Source organism: Scyliorhinus canicula, chromosome 2 (assembly GCF_902713615.1).
Source record: "Scyliorhinus canicula chromosome 2, sScyCan1.1, whole genome shotgun sequence".
NCBI classification, from domain to species: domain Eukaryota; kingdom Metazoa; phylum Chordata; class Chondrichthyes; order Carcharhiniformes; family Scyliorhinidae; genus Scyliorhinus; species Scyliorhinus canicula.
Window position 1 is genome coordinate 56,110,969 of NC_052147.1, and position 25,439 is coordinate 56,136,407.

The 25,439-nt window shown below is 48.5% G+C and overlaps 1 protein-coding gene across 1 annotated transcript in view; it reads left to right on the plus strand.

Annotated features, from left to right (window-relative positions):
* LOC119954023 (prostaglandin D2 receptor-like) overlaps positions 1-15,694 on the plus strand; it is a 43,167-nt gene extending 27,473 nt beyond the window's left edge. Inside the window, exon 2 of the mRNA XM_038778800.1 lies at positions 13,264-15,694. Coding sequence (XP_038634728.1) covers positions 13,264-13,461 — 198 coding nt within the window. The 3' untranslated portion in view covers positions 13,462-15,694. The remainder of the gene's footprint in view (positions 1-13,263) is intronic.
* Positions 15,695-25,439: the final 9,745 nt, after the last annotated feature.

Sequence of the window (25,439 nt, forward strand, 5' to 3'; positions counted from 1 at the left end):
TAGCCGAATATTTTGGCAAGGATCTTTTGTCAGAATGGAATAGAATTGATCTCCTTCATATGACCGAATCAAAACAACAGCAAGACAGAGAGCCACAAGAAAATATCACAAGACAAGGAGTGTGCCCAGTTTTCATTTTAAGTGTACGCTGAAGGTAATGTTAACCCATCTCTCCTGCAGAGCCGTAGGCTACACAGGGGCCTCAGTTACGTGGTGAGACCGGAGAAGCTGAATTTAGAATAATAGAGTTTTACAGCACAGAAAGAGGCCCTACGGCCCATCGTGTGTGCACCAGCCATCACCTATCTATTGCAGATGATACCAAGTTGGGTGCAAGAGTGGACTGTGACGAGGATGCAGAGATCCTACAGCATGATCTAGACAGGTTGGGTGAGTGGGCAAATGAATGCCAGATGCAGTATAATTTGGATAAATGTGACGACATTCACTTTGGAAGCAAAAACAGGAATGCATATTACTACCTGAATGGTTATAAATTGGGAGAGGGGAGTATGCAGTGGGGTCTGAGTGTACTTGTGCACCAGTCACTGAAGGTAAGCATGCAGGTGCAGCAGGCGGTAAAGAAGGCTAATGTGAGAGAACCTTTAAGAAATGGGTGTTTTTACAGAATAACTGTAGTTGGTGTACCTTTAAGAAATGAGTGTTCATTACCGCAGTGGATAGCTTAGGAGTAAAACAATTTAAATCAACTGCGTACCATCCAGAATCGCAGGGAGCGTAAGAAAGGTGGCATTAGACATTAAAGACAATGTTGAGAACTTATTGTCAAGATTATTCAGAGGATTGGGATAAAGGAATTCTATACGGATGTTGTTTGATTGGAACAGCATTTCCCACATCTACATCATGTATAGCCATTTTAGTACTTCCCAATTTATCTCCACAAACTTGCCCATGTGATATCAATAACTCTTTCAGGTCAGCCCGTTTTTCCTCTGGAAGGTAACTCAACAATTTATCCCAATTTTTAAGAACATCCTCGTTTTCCAATTTAATTTGAGGTATGTCAAATTCAGTCATCTGGATTTGTCTCAAGATTTTGTCTCAAGGTTGATGTTGCTGACAAGCAACATTTAAAGCAGAGATCCTCTGTTCATTTAAAGAAATATTGGAACATAGCATTAAAAGTAAATGGGTCAAAACATTTTTAAAAGTTGGATACTGGAGCTCATGCAAATCTGATCATTGAATCAGACATCTCTAAAATACAGTGTCCTCCTTCAACTAAAGCTACTAAATACCAACTAAGGGACTACAATGGCAACATCATTAGCACAAGAGGATTGTGTTGTTTAACAGCAAGCAACAATGAAATCCACCTGCCAGTGCAATTTGAAATAGTTGATGCCAATAAATTGTCTCTGCTAGGTGTTGATGCTTGTTTGATGCTGAATCTTGTGAAAAGGGTTCACAGTGCCAATCGATTTGTTGGTTCACAGCAAGATGACATAGAGGACGACCTGGGCGGGGGCCTCCACGCTGGCCGTTTAAGTTGACCAGTGAATGGGAGTGAGGTGGGGGGAGGGGCTGCAGCCATCGGAGCCTGGTAGAACAGGTTTCGGTGAGCCTAGCCAGGGTGAAAAATTGGGGGAAGGAACCGAGGTTGGGGGGAGGAGTTTACAAGAGGAAGTGGAGGAGAGGAGTCTGGGAGGGGGAGTGGAAATGCTGCACCAGTAATACATCCTCCAAGAACAGGATCAGCCCTTCTCAAAGAACGTCTCAAGCAGGAACTGGATCGAATGCAGAAACTGAATATCATATCCAAGTTAACTGAACCTATGGATTAGGTTGCTTCCATGGCATGTGTACGAAAGCCTAATGGTTATCTCGAATATGCCTAGACCCAAAATATCTGAACAAGAATATCAGAAGAGAGCACTACTCAATTCCTAAGCGTGAAGAGATTACAGGAGAGATGACACATCTGGGCTAAATCGCTGGCTTTGAAAGCAGACCAAGGCAGGCCAGCAGCACAGTTCGATTCCCGTAACAGCCTCCCCGAACAGGCGCCGGAATGTGGCGACTAGGGGCTTTTCACAGTAACTTCATTGAAGCCTACTCGTGACAATAAGCGATTTTCATTTCACATGCAAAAACCTTCTCTAAGTTAGATGCCTCAAAAGGATTTTGGCAGCTACAACTTGATAAGCCCAGCAGAAAGCTCTGTACATATAACACGCCATATGGAAGATATTATTTCAACCACATGCCTTTTGGAATTATCTCTGCCTCAGAAATTTTCCATAGAGCAATGGAAACCATAGCAGAAGGTATTGATGGGATAACACCAGAAGAGCTGAATTCCAGACTATTACAAGCGCAACGGCGCATTGATTCGTATGGATTGAAGCTCAACAAATCCACTGACAATTTGGGATTTCCAAACTGAAGTTTGTGAGCGATCTCGGGCTGGATTCTCCGATCCCCGACGTCGAAATCGCATTTGGCAACGAGGCGGTGAATCCCCGATGACGACAAAGTTGGGGGCGGCGCAGCTTTCATGATGCTCCGCCCCCTGAAAAGCGGCGGTACTCCGAACGTTGGCTGAGGCCAGCCCCGCATGCTCCGTCCCCAACCAAGTTCCCGACGGCGTGGGTCTCTCATGGTCTCACCCGTCGGGTACTGAGTCTCCAGAATGGAGAATACAGCCCCACATATCTGAAAATGGTGCACGAAAGTGATAAAGTAAAAGCGAAACACAAAATGCCTGTTCCGACAGACAAGAAAGCAGCAAAGAGAATGCTTGGGTTGACACCTTCCTGGGAAAATTTATTCCGAATCTTTCGTCTAGGACAGGCATTTTCAAAGCAGGGGTCGGAAACCGCGGGTGGGTTGCGGACGGGTGGCGGGAGGGTTGTAGAGCCGTCTGTCACGGTGCTCCCGATCGCACAAATTCATGCACAACAGCCGCAGCAGCCAGCCTTTAACAATGCCGCTGGGAACGGCTTTGAAAATGACCGCCGCAACCTATGAAAAAATGCGGGAGCACTGCATGTGTGCCCGGTCATCGGTGCGCATGCGCAGAACCACGCGAGAAGCACCGCCTCCTCCTGACATCAACGTGCTGACGCAGGAGAAGATTTTTTTAAAAATGCATTATAATCTTCCTGCCTGAAACGAGGCCGAGAGCAGGTCATGTGCCCCGAACGCTGACGTGCTTTGAGGGTGATTGCGAATCCTCCATTTTGTCAGCAGCAAAGTAGTAAATGAGGACCAAGCAGGCTCACCTCTCTCATTAAAGGTAAGAGAAAATGGTGGGTAGCAAAATTGGTCGGCGTGGGTCGCGAAGGTCAGCCCGTGAGAGTCGAAAAGGGCGGTCGGCATGGGTCACGAAAGTCGGCCGGCGTGGGTCCCGAAAGTCGGCCGGCGTGGGTCCCGAATGTTGGCCGGTTCGTAAAAATAGGTCCCCAGAGAAAAAGTTTGAAAAATATTGGTCCAGGACGACAGCTCAGACAATTGATCAAAAAAATGTTTCTTTTTCTTGGACTTCACAACATGAAAAGGAACGGTCCGACCTCAAATCCGCACTGACCATAGCCCCAGTTCTCACATTTTTCGATCCGTCAAAGGAGACACCGGTCTTGACGGATGCGAGTGAAGACAGGATAGGAGCTATTCTTCTACAGAAGATCTCAGCTGATCTGTGGAGTTCGGTAGAATATGCTTCGTGAACCATGACACCCACAGAACAACGCTACGCACAAATTGAAAAGGAATGTTTTGGTCTGGTGACGGATGTTGAAAAATGTCACGATTATGTTTGTGGTCAACACACATTTGTGATAGAGACTGATAGAGATAGAGATTGTGATAGAGATAGGCCGCTTGTGCACACAATTCACAAGAGTCTCAGTGACATGTTGCCCAGACTGGAAATAATGCTAATGAGATTAAGAAGGTATGATATTTGTCTAGTATATACTCCAGGAAAAGATCTGACCCTTGCAGATACCTTATCACGTGCTACTGAACATGAAGATTGTCATAATATACACCAGTACATCATGGTGCAGACACACACTGATGGACATACACTAGGACCAATCAACATGCACAAACACCACAGCCAATCAGCAGTTAGAACACACGCACTATAAAGGCAGAGGGCACCACTTTTCCCGCTGATTCTGGATGCTGCCTCTCAGAAGCACAAGAGCTCATCAAGTTTAGTACAGACTCACACCACGTGCTGAGAGATTCAACTGGTTCGGACAGGCACAGGTCTCTAGTTAAACTAGCATTGTGTAAACCCACAGTTATAGTATATGTAGTATTTTATAAGAGTTAATAAAATAGTGTTGACCCTTCTTCAGTCCTTCTTCAGCCCGATCAGGACAAGGTTGCTGTTATCCCATCCATGAAAACACCCGAGGACAAGAAAGCGGTCCTCCGGTTCTTGGGCATGGTAAATTTCCTAGGAACGTTTGTTCCCAACCTCGTCTCGCATACCATGGTTCTCAGAAACCTGGTCCGAAAGACAACGGACTTCCAGTGGCTCCCTGCCCACGAACTCGAGTGGAGGGAACTGAAGGCCAAGCTATCCACGGCCCCAGTGCTGGCTTTTTTCGATCCGGCCAAGGAAACGAAAATCTCTACGGACGCCAGTCAGTCTGGCATTGGAGCCGTGCTTCTGCAGCGTGATGAGGCCTCGTCATGGGCCCCCGTTGCGTATGCATCACGGGCAATGACCCCCACGAACAGCGCTACGCGAAAATTGAGAAGGAGTGCCTCGGCCTTTTCACCGGTGTCGTGAAGTTCCACGACTATGTTTATGGGCTTCCCCAGTTCACTGTTGAGACCGACCATCGTCCGCTCGTCAACATAATACAAAAGAACTTGAATGATATGACGCCTCGCCTCCAGCGCATCCTGCTCAAGCTCTGAGGTATGATTTCCAACTCGTTTATACCCCTCATGCTGATGCCCTCTCGAGGTCAGTCACCACTCCATGCGATCACAAAGGGTTTTTTTGCCAGGTCGACGCTCAAGTTCAGTTCACAGCCTCCCACTTGCCAGCATCGGATACACGCCTGGTACAAATTCGCCGCGAGACAGCGGCTGACCCCCTTCTACAGCGTGTCATGCGCCTAATGACGGACGGCTGGCTCAAGGGCCAATGCCCACAGTTTTACCACGTTCGTGACGATCTGGTGGTCGTTGATGGGGTTCTCCTGAAGCTAGACCACATTGTGATCCCGCACAGCATGCGCCAGCTGGTCCTAGAGCAACTGCATGAAGGCCATCTAGGTGTTGAAAAATGTCGCCCCAGGGCCAGGGAAGCTGTCTATTGGCCGGGCATTAACGATGGCATTGCCAATGCGGTACTCAACTGCCCCACCTGCCAGTGTTTTCAACCTGCCCAACCAAGGGAGACCCTGATGCCCCATGTGTTGGTCACATCGCCCTGGACCAAGGTGGGCATTGACCTGTTCCATGCATTGGGCAGGGACTATGTCCTAATGATTGATTACTTCTCCAACTACCCGGAGGTCATCAGGTTGCACGACCTCACTTCTTCTGCTGTCATTCAGGCGTGCAAAGAGACGTTTGCCCGGCATGGCATCCCCCTCACAGTGATGTCGGACAATGGCCCTGTTTCACAAGCCAGGAATGGGCCAGCTTCGCCCGGCAGTACAACTTCGCACACATCACATCCAGTCCCCTGTACCCTCAGTCCAATGGCAAGGCAGAAAAGAGGGTTCATATAGTCAAGAGGCTACTCTGCAAGGCTGCCGATGCTGGCTTGACTTCCATCTTGCTTTGTTGGCCTATCGCTCCGCCCCGCTCTCCACTGGGCTGTCGCCTGCACAGTTGCTGATGAACCGCACCCTGAGGATGATGGTGCCGTCGATTCACACCCCGAATCTCGATCATGTCCCCGTGCTTCACAAGATGCAGACGTCTCAGGCGCAGCAAAAGGCGACACACGACTCACCGTGCTGCTGATCTTGTTCCACAGTCGTCACGGGATCCTCCAAACAGTTCCTCTGCTGACCCTGCCATGGACCGTGCAGAGTTTCCGGTCACTCTGCCTCCCCCTGACTGTGCTGCAGCCCACCCAGCTCCTGACCTGGTGCCTATTGACCCACCCTTGAGGCAGTCAACCAGAATTCGTCGCCCACCTCAGAGACTGAATTTATGAACTTTGATAATGTGTGGACTCTCTGAGATGTTTCCTTCCTTGTTAGATCGTTTTCTATTGGTTTGTATATAGCACTGTTCTTGTTCAATTTGTTGCATACAAATGATCTGCACGAGGTACCTTCCCTTGTCTATAGTTTGTTTTCCTGTATATAGATTTGTACATATGTCTGTGCACCTCACATGTAGTTAGGAACATTCTTCACACACCCACACTATTTATTGTCACACATTCACATCAAATTTTTTTTTAAAAGGGGGGATGTCATAATATACACCAGTATGTCATGGTGCAGACACACACTGATGGACATACACTATGGCCAATCAGCATGCACAAACACCGCAGCCAATCACCAGTTAGAACACACGCACTATAAAGACAGAGAGCATCACTTTTCCAGCTCATTCTGGATGCTGTCTCTCAGAAACACAAGAGCTCATCAAGTATAGTACAGACTCACACCACGTGCTGAGAGATTTAACTGGTTCGGACAGACGCAGGTCTCTAGTTAAACTAGCATCGTGTAAACCCACAGTTAGAGTATGTCTAGTATTTTATAAGAGTTAATAAAATAGTGTTGAACCTTCTTCAGTGTTAGAACATAGAACATAGAACAGTACAGCACAGAACAGGCCCTTCGGCCCTCAATGTTGTGCCGAGCCATGATCACCCCACTTAAACCCACGTAACCCACATACCCGTAACCCAACAATCCCCCCATTAACCTTACACTACGGGCAATTTAGCATGGCCAATCCACCTAACCCGCACATCTTTGGACTGTGGGAGGAAACCGGAGCCCCCGGAGGAAACCCACGCACACACGGGGAGGACGTGCAGACTCCACACAGACAGTGACCCAGCCGGGAATCGAACCTGGGACCCTGGAGCTGTGAAGCATTGATGCTAACCACCATGCTACCGTGAGGCCCCTATTGTTGGTGGCGTATGTCTGCTTCACAAATCCACAGTGCCCAGCACTTCAAAAATAAGAATCCAGATCTTGAACAGGTAATCGAAGCTTAAGCTGACATGCTAGACGACGCACCACCTGTTTCTGATGTCAAATTACGACTCATTAAATAATAAACTGCAACGGATGAAGTTTTGCAGCGAGTGATTCGCCACATGACTGGTGGATGGCCAAATGCAGCTGTTCCAGCTTCAGAAGTGTTAAAGATGACCTCTCTGTGGTGAATGGATTTTTACTCAAACTGGATAGAATAGTAATTCCTACGAAATTGAGAAGACAGATTCTTACCCAGTTCCATGAAGGACACCAGGATATTGAGAAATGTAAGCAACACGCGAGTCAATCCGTGTATTGGCCTGGCATAAATTCTAATATTGAAAATATGTGTCTGAATGTGACATTTGTCAAAGAAACCAGTCTGCTCAACAGAAAGAAAAATTCACAATGATGGATGTTGTCACAATTCCATGGTCTAAAGTGGGAATAGATGAATAGATGTTTTCTACTTTAAGGCAAAGACTACCTCACCATTATTAACTATTACTCGAATTATCCAGAAGTGATGAAACTTAAAAATTCAAGTTCGTAGGGCAGCACGGTGGCTCAGTGGGTTAGCCCTGAGCCTCACGGCGCCGAGGTCCCAGGTTCGATCCCGGCCCTAGGTCACTGTCCGTGTGGAGTTTGCACATTCTCCCCGTGTTTGCGTGGGTGTCGCCCCCACAACCCAAAGATGTGCAGGGTCGGTGGATTGGCCACGCTAAATTGCCCCTTAATTGGAAAAAATGAATTGGGTACACTAAATTTTTTTTTAAAAATTCAAGTTCGTAATCAGTCATGAAGGCAATTGAAGATGTTTTTTCTAGACATGGGATACCATTGACGGTGGTAACAGACAATGGACCTTGTTTCGACAATTGGGAATGGACTGAATTTTCTACATGCTACAATTTTAATCACGTCACGTCAAGCCCCCTATATTACCAGTCCAATGGGAAGGCTGAGAAAGGTGTGGGTATCATGAAGAAATTGTTAAAGAAAGCATATGAGGCGTGACAAGAATTTATACTAGCTTTAATAAGTTATAGAGCTACTGCTTTATCGACAGGTCTTTCGCCAGCGCAACATCTGGTGAACAGACAGCTGTGTACCACATTGCCAAGTCTAACTGCACCAAATCTTGATGACACACCAATCATTAACAAGATCAGACAGCAGCAGCAAACTCAAAGCTTGCATTACAAGTCAGCCAAACAGCTGGGTCCGCGAGCTCCAGGAGATTGTGTACGTTTACAAGACCCAAACGGTGGATGGACCTGCATTGCTCATGTTTTGAGTCAGGCAGCTCCACATTCATAGCTTGTAAATGCCCTACGAACTTGTAAAGAAGGTTCAGGAGAAATCGTCGTGCATTGCTGAAGATGATGCAACCTCCAATGCCAATTCAACCTCCAATTAAGCCTCAACAATTGTTCGAAAACAGCAGGTTTCCACGACATATGTTGAAATTGAGTTCTTCCCCATCTGAGACGCAACTGATTGATACAAGTATCGATCAGAAGAAAGAGAATTCTGATTCAATGACAGTGGGGATTGAGAAGATCAAAGAGATCAAGAAAGAAACCTGATCGTCTCAATCTATGAACTGTAAAAACACTGATTTAACTCATGTATAACTTCTAATAATGTTCATTATTGTACATTGCCCATAAACTGCCTGTATGTAAATTTGAAAGCGAAATTCATTTTTTTCAAAGAAAGGGGGAATATCTCAATATGTGGATATTGTAAGGAGCATAAAGGGTTAATGTAATGTTACTCCACTAGTCACTAGATGGTGCCATAGGGGAACCATGAGCGGGATTCTCCCAACGGGCGGCTAAGTGCCAACGGCAGAGTAAAAATGGGAGAGTTTTACTCCGGCGTCGGCGCCCGTTCCGGCACCCCATTCTGCAGCCCACAGGGGGCTAGGATGGTGCTGGAGCGGCATCCGCTGGGTCGGAGAATTGCACCATGCCGCCCCGACACCGGGACGCAATTCTCCGCAACGTGGAGAATCGCGTCATCGGTGTGGTCGGCGCGGCGCCGGTCGGGGTATTCGCGACTCTCCGGCCTGGGCCGGCACGGGCCAGTGCGTCGATTCTCCGGGCCGGATGGGCTGAGTGCCCGTCAGCAAAAAGCCGAGACCCGCCGATGCCGTTCTAACATCCTCTGAGCCGGCGGGACCTCGGCGTTGAAGGGTCCGGGTGCGGCCTGTGGGGAGGGGAGGGGGGTCCGACCCCGGGGGTGGTCGGGGGGAGCCTCCGTAGTAGCCTGGCCCATGATTGGGGCCCACCAATCAGCGGGCTGGCCTCTCTGCCCCCGGCCTCCTTTCTTCCGCGCTGGCTCCTGTAGCCCTGCGCCATTTGGCGTCGGGGCCGCCGCAGGGAAGAAGGCCACTGCGTATGTGCTAGTTGGCACCGGCTCAACTGCGCATGCGTGGACCCCACGGCGCTGGGTTCAGGCCAGGAACGGCAGCTGGGGCGGCGAAGGCCGCCTAGCCCCCTGTGGGCCGCAGAATGGGGTCCCGGAACGGGCGCCGATGCCAGAGTAAAACACTCCCGTTTTTACTCCGGTGTCGGCACTTAGCCACCCGTTGGGAGAATCCCGCTTTACATCTCCTTGAAAGACAGGAGAGAGACTGGAGAGAGTGGATGGAAGTCAGACTGAGTAGATGTGAGATACTTCAGCTGATAGCATAGTTTAGTATTATCGAAGCGTCGTGTATTCTTTACTTATCTAATTTCTTAGTAAGTGCTTGTATCTAATGAAATGAAATGAAAATCGCTTATTGTCACGAGTAGGCTTCAATGAAGTTACTGTGAAAAGCCCCTAGTCGCCACATTCCGGCGCCTGTCCGGGGAGGCTGGTACGGGAATCGAACCGTGCTGCTGGCCTGCTTGGTCTGCTTTAAAAGCCAGCGATTTAGCCGAGTGAGCTAAACCAGCCCCTCATTAAGTGGAGTGTAATAAATTGGCTTTGTTTGTTAAACACAGCATGCTGTTCTTTGTCAACATTACAACCTTTACCATCCTGAAGAACAATATAAAGAGCATAAGGCCCATGTCAGAGTTCATAGTCCAATGCAGCATTGAGGGAGAACTCCACCCTGTGAGGTGCCATCATTCAGTTAAACATTAATCTATCTGCCTCTCAGATAGATGGTGGGACCTGCTCTATGCAAATTGATCTCAGTAACTTCCACCATTGCAACAGTGCCTACACTCCTTAAAAGTACTTTCTTGACTGTAAAGTGCTTCGAGACATCTGAAGCTATGAAAGGCACTAAACAAAAGCCTTGTTTTCTTGAGTATGCTTGCATGTTTAGCTAATGATAGAACAGCTAGTCTGATAGGTATTCAAACTGTATTCCTAAAAGCTTTTCCATGTGTGATAGAGCAGCCCCTTTAGGGGGAGGAGGGGGGGCTTTGTCGTCCACGTGACCGGCTTGGGACCAATCACGCTGAAGCACATGAAACCCCACCAATAGAGAGAAAGTGTGGGGCCCTAGGAGCAGGAGCCTGGCCAGTGAGAACCCTGGAGCTGGAAAGTCAAGACGTTTCCAGCATTGCTCTGTGCCTGTATATAGTTGCCTTTGCTGACTGTTAATAAACCCCCGTTGTTGTTAGTGGAAGTCTCCAATGTATTATCTCGAGCCAGCACACTATGCAAGGGCAGGAAATAGCCAGGATATTGGAGAATATCAAGAACCACATTGGAACTGCCCCTCCGATTCTTGCAAATAGGATGTTGTTACATTTCAGTGGATATAAAACATTTTGACAGGCATTCCAAACAAATATCATAGGATCTGTTTCTTAGTACCTGATAAATATGATACCGGGCTATAGTGGTGTTCCTGAAGCCTCATGATTTGCCCTTGACATGTTCCTGCAGTTGTCACTTTTGCTCTTGAATTTCAAGTTCTTGTACAATTCACGGCTTAATATTGTATTGCAAATTACTTTTTGAAGTACTCGCGCATGATTGTTTTGCTCTCAATATTTATTAATTGGGTAGCAGTGGTATTTCGAGCAAGCTCCTCATTGCACAGCTGGCTAGTCAACTGCAAAGTTGAACAGTAGTTTGCTCATTTAAATAGTTGCATTATAACCTGAGATGGAAGGAACATGTTTGTACTGCAAACTTTAAACAAAATGTTGCATCCCAACCTGCCAGCTTTGATGAAGCAACACTGAAACTGATGAACCAGAAAGTGAGGGATCGATGACCTAGAAACATATTTTGATCAAGTAAAGCCTTATGTAGTAAATTATTCTGTTCTCTTTTGGGTGGCACAGAGGTTAGCATTGCTGCCTCACAGCGTCAGGGACCCAGCTTCAATTCCAGCCTCGGGAAACAGTGTGGAGTTTGCACATTCTCCCCGTGTCTACATGGGTTTCCTCCGGGTTTCCTCCCACAGTCCAAAAATGTGAAGGTTAGGTGGATTGGCCATGATAAATTGCCCCTTTGTGTCATGGGGATGTGCAGGTTGGGTTATGGGGATAGGGTGGTGGTGGCGGGGGAAGGGCGTGGAGGATCTGGGTAGAGTGCTCTTTTGGAGGGTCGGTGCAGACTCGATGGGCTGAATGACCTTCCGCACTGTAGGGATCCTATGATTCTATGAAGGGCCAAACACTCGTTGCGCAAAATCGTAATTTGTTCCAATTTTGTGTAATGTGATCCTCCCGACAAGACTTCCTAATATCTAAACTAGCATTAATAAGATCTTTCCCAAACTAATAAATGGAAATAATTTATCAATGTGAATATAATTTAGTCTGTTGCTTTATACGCCGCTATCAAATCAGGGCCGGAATTCTCCCCTACCCGGCGGGGCGGGGGGTCCCGGCGGGATGGAGTGGCGTGAACCACTCTGGCGTCGGGCCGCCCCAAAGGTGCAGAATTCTCCGCACCTTTAGGGGCCAAGCACTCACATTGAGGGGCTAGGCCCGTGCCGGAGTGGCTCCCGCTCCGCCGGCCAGCGTGAATGGCCTTTGGTGCCCCGCCAGCCGGGGCCGAAAGGCCTTTGCCGGCCGGCGGAAGTCCGTGCATGCGCCGGTGCGTCAGCGGCTGCTGACGCCATACCGGCACATGCGCAGGGGAGGGGGGTCTCTTCCACCCCCGCCATGGTGAAGACCATGGCGAAGGCGGAAGAAAACGAGTGCCCCCCCCAGCACAGGCCCGCCCGCTGATCGGTGGGCCCCGATCGCGGGCCAGGCCACCATGGTGGCACCCCCCAGGGTCAGATCACCCCGCGCCCCCCCCCCCCCAGGACCCCAGAGCCCGCCTATGCCGCCAATCCCGCTGGTCAGGTTGGTGTTTTAATTCCCGCCGGCGGGAGAGGCCTGTCAACGGCGGGACTTCGGCCCATCGCGGGCTGGAGAATTGTCGCGGGGGGGCCGCCGACCGGCGTGGCATGATTCCCGCCCCCGCCGAATTTCGGCGGCCCCGGGCGATTCTCCGACCCCCCGGGGTGTCGGAGAATTCCGCCCCTGATCTCTGTCTAAGTCAATGCAGTCCTAAAGTGAACAACCCAGCTTCTTATGCCTCTCTGAAGGTTTTTTTAAGTATTATTTTTGTAGCGCTCCTCTGAACATTTTCCAAAGCCCCTAAGCCACCCATCTGGATGCAGTATTTGAAGTCTTGTCTAACCCAGTTCTTGTTTGTAAAAAGCATTTGGCTGAAGCGTTTGTACAATAGGGGTAGAGAAAGAAAGGCAAAAACAGACAGTAAAGAGGAAGACAGTTTATAAATTCTTGAACTGTTCTAGAAAGTCAACTTGCCTCATCCGCCGTGTTACATTTGTAGAATGGAGAGCAATTTCAAGACTGGTTGACTAAAAAGTGAAATCCTCAATCCTGCTCTGACCAGAAATCACTGCGAGTACGTCCTGAGTCTATGGCCTTTCTCTGTTAGTGATTTGCATTCTGCTCAGTTATTTTCATAAGTGTCTCAGAATCCAGCTTCTTATAAGATCTGAAAGGCGGCAATAGCAAAGGTATTTTCTCTGAACAAACATATTTAAGTTTGATGCATAATAAAGTCTGAAAACTATCTTAAATAATACCTTTCTTAATCTTTTCAGATCCGTGCTTATATTGGTGCACTTTCTCCTGACAACAGAGATAATGAAGATTTGAAAGCCCTCAGGCTGGCATCAGTGAACTCAATTGTTGACCCATGGGTTTTCATCATTTTCAGAACCTCTGTATTTCGGAAAATAATTTCGATGTGTTGCAAAATGTTGTGTTCCAACATTGAACCTGGAATTTTGGCCTGTTGAAAAGTATTGGCTGATCTGGACAAAATATTTTTCTGTCCGGTGGTCCTTCCTGTGATTTCGACCGATCAAAAGAGGAACGACAAAACCCGATAATGATGGCATCGCTTTTGACGTTGTTTAAAGACATTCAGGTTAACAGTTTTTTTTTTAAAAACACCCATCTTGACTCTGAATGGTACTTATCCTACTGGAAGTGGAACAGAGAAACATAAGCAGATTAATTTATATTTTCATTGCACATCACTTGGAAATCACAAGCTACGTCATGCTCCCTGACATGTTTATATGAATGTTAAATTTATGATTGTTGCCATCATCTGCATGGAGTTAGATAATTTCTGACCAGAAAAACTATTTAAGGATGAATGTTTTCTCAGTTTCCGTCAGCTCCGAATTTGTTAGTATCGCTTTAAGTTGTCAGGACCAATTTTCTGGTCTAAGCTCATTTACATAATTATTCATACTCTATACAAAATTGAAGCTCTTGCCTGTTTCTAACTCCTGAAGGAACTGTTCATGGCAGGAGCCGCCAAGGCGAACAATGGAAATACTTCAGGGATGTCCTCAAAATGTCCCTCAAGAGGCCAAACATCCCAACCAACTCAAGGGAGACCCTGGTTTCTGACCGAGCAAAATGGAGAAGATTCATTCGACAAGGCACTGAACACATGGAGAGACTTTGTCAGAAACACACGGAGGTGAATTCGCGGCGTTGGAGAGAGCTCACAAACCTTCCAATGACCCGACCCACCAAGCACCACCTGCCCCACATTTGGAAGTTTGCCGATCACACGTTGGATTTATCAGCCGTCTCCCATCACAGCAGAGTGAAAGCAAGTTGCCCTGAATCCCAAGGAACTGCCTAAGACGGAATAGTTTTCTATGCCCATCTAGAAGATTCACTGGGGACGAAAAACAGCGAGATTTCAACAAAACAAGTTTCGGCAAAATTTCTCCGCCCTTTACGGCCCCAGCTGAACCTCAAATCGGGGTGCAAAGAGAATAAGACCCAGCTTCCCGGTGTTGTCACAAGAACTTCAATTTTCAGTGACCATAGTCAGATATCTGGATATCTTCAATCTTCCCAGTGTTCAAAATATTTGCACAAGTTACCTTATTATTGAATGCATTTATGTAGTCCCGAAAGACGTGCTGTTAGGTAATTTGGACATTCTGAATTCTCCATCAGTGTACCCAAACAGGTGCCAGAGTGTGGCGACTAGGGGATTTTCATGGTAACTTCATCGCAGTGTTAATGTAAGCCTACTTGCGACATTAATAAAGATTGATGTTTAAATTGTTCATTTAGACAAATCTGTGAACTTGACATTTTGTGAATTAATAACAATGAACTTATTTGCATTTAAAGATCCCATTATATCTTATCTCAAAATATTCCAAACTTCAGTAGAACTTTTGCCTGTATTATGCACACAATGCACTATGCATGTACATTTGTTTTCTGTCTCAAATTTCCCTGCCCTTATCTTGCCTTCCTGAAGACTTTGAGTCATGCTGGGGTAAAATTGGATACTGTTAACATTTCAGTATCTTACCAAAGTGGTCATTCTTCATGTGTCCAAGTCATGGGGGATTGCAGCGGGAGACATACATCAAACAACATTGACATTTTCCAACACTGAGCACTATTTTGTGAACAGATGAGGGACCCTGGGATAGATACAGTGAGGAATATCGGATATTCCCTATCATCACTTCAGCTGAGATAGTCTAACTGGGCACAAGACCAAGGACTGAACACTATGTTGTAGAACGTGGTAAATTTAGAACACTCCACTGAGGCACTTGGAAATCTCCTAACCAATAGTTTTAGAAATGAAAATCTGACAGCATGCTTCAAGTGACCGCAATGATTTTAAGATATTTTTAGCGTGTGAAACCCAGTCAGAAACCAGAATGTGTTCACTTCTTTCATGCTACAAAATTAGTTTGGAAGAAGTATCTTGATGTAAACATGCCACCTTTCTCTCCAGATATGTATTTCTCAGCCTTTGAAATATTTCAGAGTGAACACAGATTTGCTTCAAGGTTTACTTGTTCATTTCTTAATAATATGTATAATAATATGCATGTTTATTGCATGTTATATGAACTGTGTAATATAGATAATCTTTGATTCAGAATTGAGTTTGCTGGTAAATTGAACAATTCAGATGTGCCAAACAAATGTATAATTATGAACTTGAATAAATGCACATACATGTTCAAATAACTTCTTGTGTGTAAACCTGAGGTGCAATACAAAAAACATTTTAAACTCACAGCCATCTGCCTATCACAGCTACAATGCGTGTCAGGGAAGCAGATGGTCTATGGTAATCTCTTACACCCACTGGTTATTCTACATACATATGTACTTATGAATTAGGAGCAGGAGTAGGCCACTCGGCCTCTCGAGCCTGTTCCACCATTCAATAATATCATGGTTAATATGATTGTAACCTCAATTCCACATTCTTACCTACCTCTGATAACCTTTCACCCGTTGTTAATCAAGAATCTATCTATGAAATGAAATGAAAATCGCTTATTGTCACGAGTAGGCTTCAATGAAGTTACTGTGAAAAGCCCCTAGTCGCCACATTCCGGCGCCTGTTCGGGGAGGCTGTTACGGGAATGCTATCATAAATGCTTCACAGCTCCAGGGTCCCAGGTTCGATTCCCGGCTGGGTCACTGTCTGTGTGGAGTCTGCACGTCCTCCCCGTGTGTGCGTGGGTTTCCTCCGGGTGCTCCGGTTTCCTCCCACAGTCCAAAGATGTGCTGGTTAGGTGGATTGGCCATGCTAAATTGCCCGTAGTGTAAGGTTAATGGGGGGATTGTTGGGTTACGGGTATAGGGTGGATACGTGGGTTTGAGTAGGGTGATCATTGCTCGGCACAACATCGAGGGCCGAAGGGCCTGTTCTGTGCTGTACTGTTCTATGTTCTATCTAGCTCAGCCTTAAAAATATTCAAAGACTGCTTCCCCTGCCTCTTGTGGAAGGGAGTTCCAGAGACTCACGACCCTCAGAGAGAAAATATTCTCCTCCTCTCTGTCTTAAATGAGCGGCACACATTTTTAAAACCGTGACTCCTAGCTCAAGATTCTCCCACAAGAGGAAACATCCTCTCCACATCCACCCTGTCAAGACCCCTCAGGATCTTAAAGGTTTCAATCAAGTTGCCTCTTACTCTTCTAAACTCCAGCAGATGTAGGACCAGTCTGTCCAGCCTTTCCTCATAAGACAACCTGCCTATTCCAGGTATTAGTCTAGTAAACCTTCTCTGAGCTGCTTCTAATGCATTTGCATCTTTCCTTAAATAAGGAGACCAAAACTGGGCGAAATTTTCCACCTCATAACGCCGCAAATGTGAAACAAAATCGGGCGGAGAATTGGGCAACCATCCAAAATCAATGTCTGCACCAGCATCAATTCGAATGCCATGCTCCGGTCCCTCGCTGGTGGCGATAACAAGGTTTGTGGCCCATGCCAAGATACAAAACCGGCATCTTCATACATTTAAATGTGATTGGCGGGTTGGACACAGTACGCTCAGCCCTTCCGCGATGCGCTGCTCTTCTCAGGTGGAAGTATCGCGGGCGCGAATTACTACAAGTATTTACAAATGTGAATTGGGCGTCATGGCCGCGGAGGCGGAGCAGGGTGCTGAAAAAAGCTCTGAAAAACCATTGAAAACTGTCGGGCTTGCTGGAGGATGGCTGCCCGGGCTGGGGGCAGTAGCGGGTAATGACTTGGTGCCAAGTCCATGGACCTGAGGTGTTCCTCTTGGGATCGGGTAGCCTGGCTCAGACCGTCATTGCTGCAGTCTGTCTTTTAAATGCATCCCTCTGGTGCTACTTGCAGACTCCTGGCTGCTCACATTGCTGAGTGCTACCTGTGACCGTTAAATGCTCAGAAAGCCTCTGGTCATCTGGGAGCCCACCCAGGCTGCCCCTCTAGACACTCTCTGTATCATCAAGGGCTAAGCTCAATCAGGATCCGCCACATGTTGGCACTCCTCAGAAGCGCTGCCCCATTGCAGGGGAAACAAAAGATCATCAGAGCTCATCCCAACCTGAGGTCACCTACAATGCAGCCTTCAGAGCCCTCCATGATTCTCTGCCCCTCTCAGGGCCGAGGACCCGCCAATGACCCCCACCCCTCCAGATCACCAGCTGTCTCCTCCTGGTGAGACTAGCAGTTCTGACTGTCTCTTCCACCACCTCCCAGGCAATGTTCAGGAAGGCAGGCTTGAGACTGCGCCACACGCTGAGGAAAAGGTGTTAATCCACTACTCACTAGCATGGAGCTGTGGGTCCACTTCAGACTCCCGACCTCGGGTGGCAGATCTTCTCTGAGCCATCTCTAAGCCTGCAGTGAGTGCGTGGTAAGTGGAGCGATCAAGAATAGCTCCAGCTGCCAGGCTCTCTGGCACTAACTAAGGTCCCAGCAATTAGAATGCCTGCTGAGCTGGGGATTGCTCAGAATTGGCACCAGCAGAGTGTTGGCCCATTGGCATGTCCTGAATTGCTCCACTAATAGCGCCCTCATCGGGAACATGAACCGCACGCAATTCAGTCCCGCCATCAACACTTAGGGCGCGATTCAGTGCCCTCGTTTCGCTCGAGCGAGAGCACGATGAGGTTAGTGAATAGCGGGAGAGACCAAATAACGAGAAGCGTGCCGGGCGCAATACCGTTGACGATGTTACATGGCCCACTCCCCTCGGTGAAATCGGGATCTTGCTTTAGCGTGGCGAGAAACCAATAATCACTACTTAATCCTTATTTCCATACAATGAACGAGAGCCACCAGCCTCCCATGATCCAGCGACCTCCCCAGTGAAGCTGGCGTTGATTAGTACTCCTTTTGCAAAATGTGAACCTGGCGGAAGGGTTGCTGTGGGCCTCCTGGGAGGTGAGTAGCCATCTTTGCTCACAGGCAATGAGTCTGGGGGCACTGGGCTGCTGCCCTTGTGCTTGGAGGGGATTGTTAAGCTAACTGGCCTGTATCTTCCCACTTTCTGTCTCTGTCCCTTTTTAAATAACGGAGTTACATTTACTATCTTCCAATCTAATGGGACCGTCCCTGAATCTAGGGAGTTTTGGAAAATTATAACCAATGCACCAACTATTAAGACCCGAAGATGAAGTCCACCAGGACATGGGCTCTTGCCAGTCCACAGCTCCTACAGTCTCCACGGCTCCTACAGTCTCCACGGCTCCTACAGCCTCCACAGCTCCTACAGTCTCCACAGCTCCTGCAGTCTCCACAGCTCCTAAAGTCTCCACAGCTCCTACAGTCTCCACAGCTCCTACAGTCTCCACAGCTCCTACAGTCTCCACAGCTCCTACAGTCTGCTCAGTACCACTTCTCTGGTGATTGTAATTTTCCTGAGTACCACCCTCCCATTTCCTGCTTATAACTACTTCTAGGATGTTACCTGTGTCCTCCACATTGAAGGCTGATGCAAAATACCGGTTTAATTCATCTGCCACCTCCTTGTTTTCCATTATCAATTATAGAGACTCACTTTCTATGGGACCAATGCTCACTTTGTTAACTTTTTAAAAAATATTTATAAAACTCTTACTATCTGTTTTTATATTTCTGGCTAGCTTTCTCTTGTACTCTAATTTCCCTGCCTTATTAATCTTTCAGACATCCTTTGTTGTTCTTTATATTCTGTCCAATTTCTGATCTGCCACCTGACTGTGCACAATTATATGCCATCTTGGGCACCACCTTCCTCACCGCCCGCCACGTGCGATCAACGGGGGCTGTGGTGATCACAAGTTAACTAGATGCAATACAACTGAGCAAACACTAGAAGGGGCACGGGAGAGCCATATAAATAGACGGGGACAGGAAGTGAGGACACACTTCACGAAGGGCAGAACTTGGAGCAGGACACAGATACACACCAGCAAGTAGCACTGAAGGTAGCCGTAGGTAACAGCTCTGAAGAGAGAACGAATTCACAATAAAGCATCTTCTCCACATTTGAGACTACGAGCTTTATTAAGACACGAGTAACAACACATGGTACCCAGGAGTGGCTTCAGACGCTTACTACAGGACAACTCAGTGGCAGATACAGAAAGCTCAAAATGGCATGGAAATCTCCTACTGGACATTTGACTTGGGAAGACATCGCTAATTCGAGGATGTGGATTGGATACCCAGATCAGCTGGACCAGACTGGTGTTGTAAGAAATGTCTGGAAAAGGTTTAAACAAATGTTTGATATTTATCTCACAGCTAATGATGTACAAGAAGCCTCAGACAACATAAAAATAGCAATTCTCACCGCAGGGCCTGTAAATAGGAAAGTGTATAATGGATTTAAATACTCAAAAGATGAAGACAGAAACAGCTTACAAACGTTACTAAACAAATTTGAAGAGTACTGTGAGAAATCTGAACAGCAAGGCATGCTCAGAGTCCAAACTGCACAGAGACTGAGTGATGCAAAACTTAAAAAATCACGAAAAGAACAAGAAATCGCGAATGAAAAGTACAGATCAAAAAGAAGAAATAACAAGAATTTCTCACAAAGCCAAAACGCTGAAACCCTGTCCAGATCGGGAAGAGAAGATAACTTACAACTTTTAGAAATCCAGTCCTGGTGGGAAAGAAAAATCCCTGAAGTCCGCGGAAAAATGGCGTCGGCGCACATTTTGCAGTCTCCGGTAAGCAAAGAACTACAAATCGCGTCTGCGCATGTGCCGGAACCGGAAGCCGCGCATGCGCAGTTTAAAAAAGATCGCGGTGCCGATCGTTATGCGCATGCGCAAGCCGCGCATGCGCAGTCAAAAAAAGTCTTGGTCGCGGATCGTCATGCGCATGCGCAAGCCGCCCATGCGCAATGGACACAGAACCGCACAGGGAAGGAAAGCTGATTTGCGCATGCGCAATTCATTCCTACGCATGACGTCTGAGCATCCCGACCACGCCCACTTAAAAGGGAAATGCCCGAAAATTGAAAATAAGACACTTAAAGTGGTAAACACAAATTTTCTTGCCTCAGAACACAGAAAAACGCCTGAACTTAAACCAACAGTTAAAAACAACTTGCACAACACCCTGAAAAAAGCAGTCTGCACCACCCAAAGTGAAGAGAACAAAAAGAATTCCGAAACAACAAAAGATGATTTGTTTTTCGAAGATTACCTCTCAGACATGGCTGAGTCAGTCGGATATGCTTATCACAGCATCAGCGACACGGTCGCAAAGTTCAACACGAATCAACTCGTGGTAGAAGAATCCAACCAGGATGATTTGGTTTTCAAAGAATACTACTCAGACACAGCTGAGTCAGTCGGATATGCTTATCACAGCATCAGCGACACGGTCGCAAAGTTCAACACAAATCAACTCGTGGTAGAAGAAGCCAACGAAGATGAAATGGGTATCAAAGAATACTACTCAGACATGGAGGAGTTATTTGGATATGCTGATCACAGCATCAGCGACACCGTTGCAAAGCTCAACACGACTCTACTCATGGTAGATGAATCCAACACCATGATGCCATGGCAGCTCGTCGATACATTGGATGACAGCAATACCCTAGACGAAGACGACGCCACACAGAGAGCACAGGAAGACTCCACAGAGCGAGCGATGACAGGCTCCACAGTGCGAGTGATGAAAGACTCCAAAAGGGATGCAAGCAAACACTCCCTGGCGAACACCATGCATGAACAAGACCATGCAGGTAAACCCGCTGTATCTGAGCAACCATAAGCAGACTATGAAAGTCTACCAAGCTCACAGGAACAAGAAGAAGACAACGTACATCTAACCACTGACACCATGCATGCACAAGACCATGAAGGTCAACCTGCCGTATCTGAGCAACCACAAGCAGACTATGAAAGTCTAACAAGCTCACATGAACAAGAAGAAGACAATGCACCTCTACCCACTGCATGCGAAGACAGTGACAAGGTGATCACACTCGACGTACAGGATCACAGCGAGACTGACAGTTCTCAGCTTGTCTGTACCGAAGCACGGAGCGAAAACAGTAACAAGGTGATCGCACTCGACGTACAGGATCACAGCGAGACTGACAGTTCTCAGCTTGTCTGTACAGAAGCACAGAGTCGGGCCACCCAACAGTCCAGAGAGACGATGCCGAAAGAAAACATGCAGATTTTGACTCCAGAAGAGGAGCACCTGGAGTCCAGAGAGACAACGCCGAAAGAAACCATGCAGATTCTGACTCCAGAAGAGGAGCACCTGGAGTCCAGAGAGACCAAGCCAAAAGAAACCATGCAGGTTTTGACTCCAGAAGAGGAGCACCTGGAGTCCAGTGAGACAACATCAACAGAAATCATGAAGATTTCAACTCCAGAAGCGGAGCACCAAGAGTCCGGAGACACCACGTCAATTGTAATCATGGAGGTATTGACTCCAGAAGAGGAGCGCCAAGAATCCAGAGACACCGGGACAGGATGTACAATTTTCTTTAACGATGTACAGAAAATATGTAAAGAGAAAAAGGGGGATGTGGTGATCACAAGTTAACTAGATGCAATACAACTGAGCAAACACTAGAGGGGGCACGGGAGAGCCATATAAATAGACGGGGACAGGAAGTGAGGACATACTTCACGAAGGGCAGAACTTGGAGCAGGACACAGATACACACCAGCAAGTAGCACTGAAGGTAGCCGTAGGTAACAGCTCTGAAGAGAGAACGAATTCACAATAAAGCATCTTCTCCACATTTGAGACTACGAGCTTTATTAAGACACGAGTAACAACACAGGGGCCACCAACTTGGATGCCATCTTCCTCATCGCCCGCCACGTGCGATCAACGGGGGCCACCACCTTGGCCATCACCCGATGTTCATGTCGACGACTACGATCTCCGCGGACAGTCATCATGGGGCCATTTCAGCACTGCTGATCAAGCCACCGACTACCCGCAACTCAACGCAGTCACTTTGGACCAGTCGCGGCCAAAGCATATCAGAAGCTCAATGATGTCCGTTCAGGTCAACGGATACAAGACACTGTGCCTCTTCCAACTCCGGGAGCACCGAGAGCTTCGTTCATCCAGACCTGGTAAGATGCTGCTCGCTCCCTATCTTCCCTGCGCGGCAAACTATCTCCCTCGCCTCGGGTTCGCACTCGGTTCAAATACAATGGCGCACTGTTGCGACATTAACGATACAGGGTGCCAACTACTCCAACTTCCAGTTGTATGTACTCCCAGACCTCTGCGCCCCTCTCCTACTCGGGCTCGATTTTCAATGCAATCTTAGAAGCTTCACACTCAGGTTCAGTGGACCCCTACCCCCTCTCACTATATGCAGCTTAGCAACTCTTAAAATCGACCCTCCTCCACTCTTCGCTAATCTCACCGCTAACTGCAAACCAGTGGCCACTCGCAGTAGGCGGTATAGCCTGCAGGACAGGGTATTTATCAGATCCGAAGTCCAGCGGCTCCTATGTGAGGGAGTCATAGAGGCCAGTAACAGCCCCTGGAGAGCTCAGGTGGTGGTCGGCAAGACCGGGGAAAAGTTCGGGATGGTGGTTGATTACTGCCAGACCATTAACCGGTTCACGCACCTCGATGTGTACCCCCTCCCCCGGATTGCAGACATGGTAAATCAGATCGCCCAGTATCGCATCTTCTCCACGGTGGATCTGAAGTCTGCTTATCACCAGCTCCCAATCCGCCCAGAGGACCGCCACTACACGGCGTTCGAGGCAGATGGCCGCCTCTTCCATTTCCTCCGGGTCCCCTTTGGCGTCACAAATGGGGTCTCGGTGTTCCAACGAGCAATGGACCGAATGGTGGACCAGTACGGGCTGCGGGCCATGTTTCCGTACTTGGATAACATCACCATCTGCGGCCATGACCAGCAGGACCACGACGCCAACCTCCACCGATTTCTCCAAACCGCCCAGAAACTCAACCTCACATACAACAAGGAGAAATGCGTTTTCCGCACAACCAGGCTAGCCATCCTCGGCTACGACGTGGAAAACGGGGTTCTGGGGCCTGACCCGGACTGTACGCCCCCCCCCCCCTCTTACAACTCCCTCTCCCTTACTGTTCCAGGGCCCTCAAGAGGTGCTTTGGATTCTTCTCCTATTACGTCCAGTGGGTCCCCCAGTATGCGGACAAAGCCCGCCCACTATTTGAGACCACACTCTTCCCACTGTCAGCCGAGGCCCGCCAGGCCTTCACTGCATCAAGGAGGACATCGCCAAAGCCACCATGCGGGTGGTGGATGAATCTGTCCCCTTTCAGGTGGAGAGCGACGCCTCAGAGGTCGCCCTCGCTGCCACTCTGAACCAGACAGGTAGACCAGTACCTTTCTTCTCCCGAACCCTCTCCGCTTCAGAACTTCGACACTCCTCAGTCGAAAAAGAAGCTCAAGCCATTGTGAAAGCCGTACGGCACTGGAGGCACTACCTCGCAGGTAGGAGGTTTACCCTCATTACCGACCAGAGATCGGTTGCCTTCATGTTCGACAACTCGCAACGGGGCAAAATAAAAAACGATAAAATCTTGAGGTGGAGGATCGAACTCTCCACCTATAATTATGACATCATATATCAGCCGGGGAAGCTCAACGAGCCCCCAGATGCCCTGTCCCGCGGCACATGCGCCAGCGCGCAAGACGACCGATTACAGGCCATCCACAATGACCTCTGCCACCCGGGGGTCACCCGGCTCGCCCACTACATCAAAGCCCGCCATCTGCCTTTCTCCACCGAGGAGGTAAAAGCCGTCACCAGGAATTGCCCGATCTGCGCGGAGTGCAAACCGCACTTCTATAGACCAGACAAGGCCCACCTGGTAAAGGCTTCCCGGCCCTTTGAACGACTGCGCATCGATTTCAAAGGGCCCCTCCCCGCAACCAACCATAATGTGTACTTCCTCAACATCATAGACGAATTCTCCCGTTTCCCGTTTGCTATCCCTTGCCCCGATATGACCTCCCATACAGTTATCAGAGCCCTGCACAGTGTCTTCACTCTATTCGGTTTCCCCAGCTACGTCCACAGCAACAGGGGTTCGTCCTTCATGAGCGACGAGCTGCTTCAGTACCTGCTCGACAAGGGCATTGCCTCGAGCAGGACTACCAGCTATAGCCCCAGGAGGAACGGGCAGGTGGAGAGGGAGAACGCGACGGTCTGGAAGACCGTCCTACTGACCCTACGGTCCAGGAATCTCCCGACCTCCCACTGGCAGGAGGTCCTCCCCGACACGCTCCAGGCAATTAGGTCCCTCCTGTGTACGGCCACTAATCAGACACCTCACGAGCGATTATTTGTCTTCCCTAGGGGCACTACCACGGGGGCCTCGCTCCCATCCTGGTTGAGGACACCGGGCCTGGTTCTCCTCCGGAAGCATGTCCGGATACATAAAACGGACCCACTGGTAGAGAGGGTATTACTGCTACACTCGAACCCACACTACGCCTTTATAGAACACCCCGACGGCCGGCAGGACAGCATTTCCCTCCGGGACCTGGCGCCTGCAGGATCCACCACCACCACCACCACCGAGGTACCCCTCACACTACACCCCACCTGACCCCCCACGCCCTGCGCCCCCACGCCTACAGGTGCCCTGCGCCCCCTTTTGCCCGTCGCACTGGTTAGTAACGAAGCTCTGAATGAGCCACCCCGGAGTCCACCCTCAGATCCACACCGCCCGTCAGCACACAGCCATCCGATGCGGCTGCAACCCCGGTGCTCCGCCGATCCCAGTGGACGACTCGGCCAGCGGACCGACTCAATCTGCAGACCCGTCACACCCGCTGGATTTGATTTTTTTTGCAGGGGGCGAATGTGGTGAATGTATAATGCATAATTCACACTGTGTATCACTGTGTCCTGTGGGCTCCATCTGCGAGCTGTTGCGCGGCTCTGCCCACAGGGGAGATGAGGAGCTTGTATAGGGCTCCACCCTTGGCTCCGCCCATGGCCCCTCCCACTACTG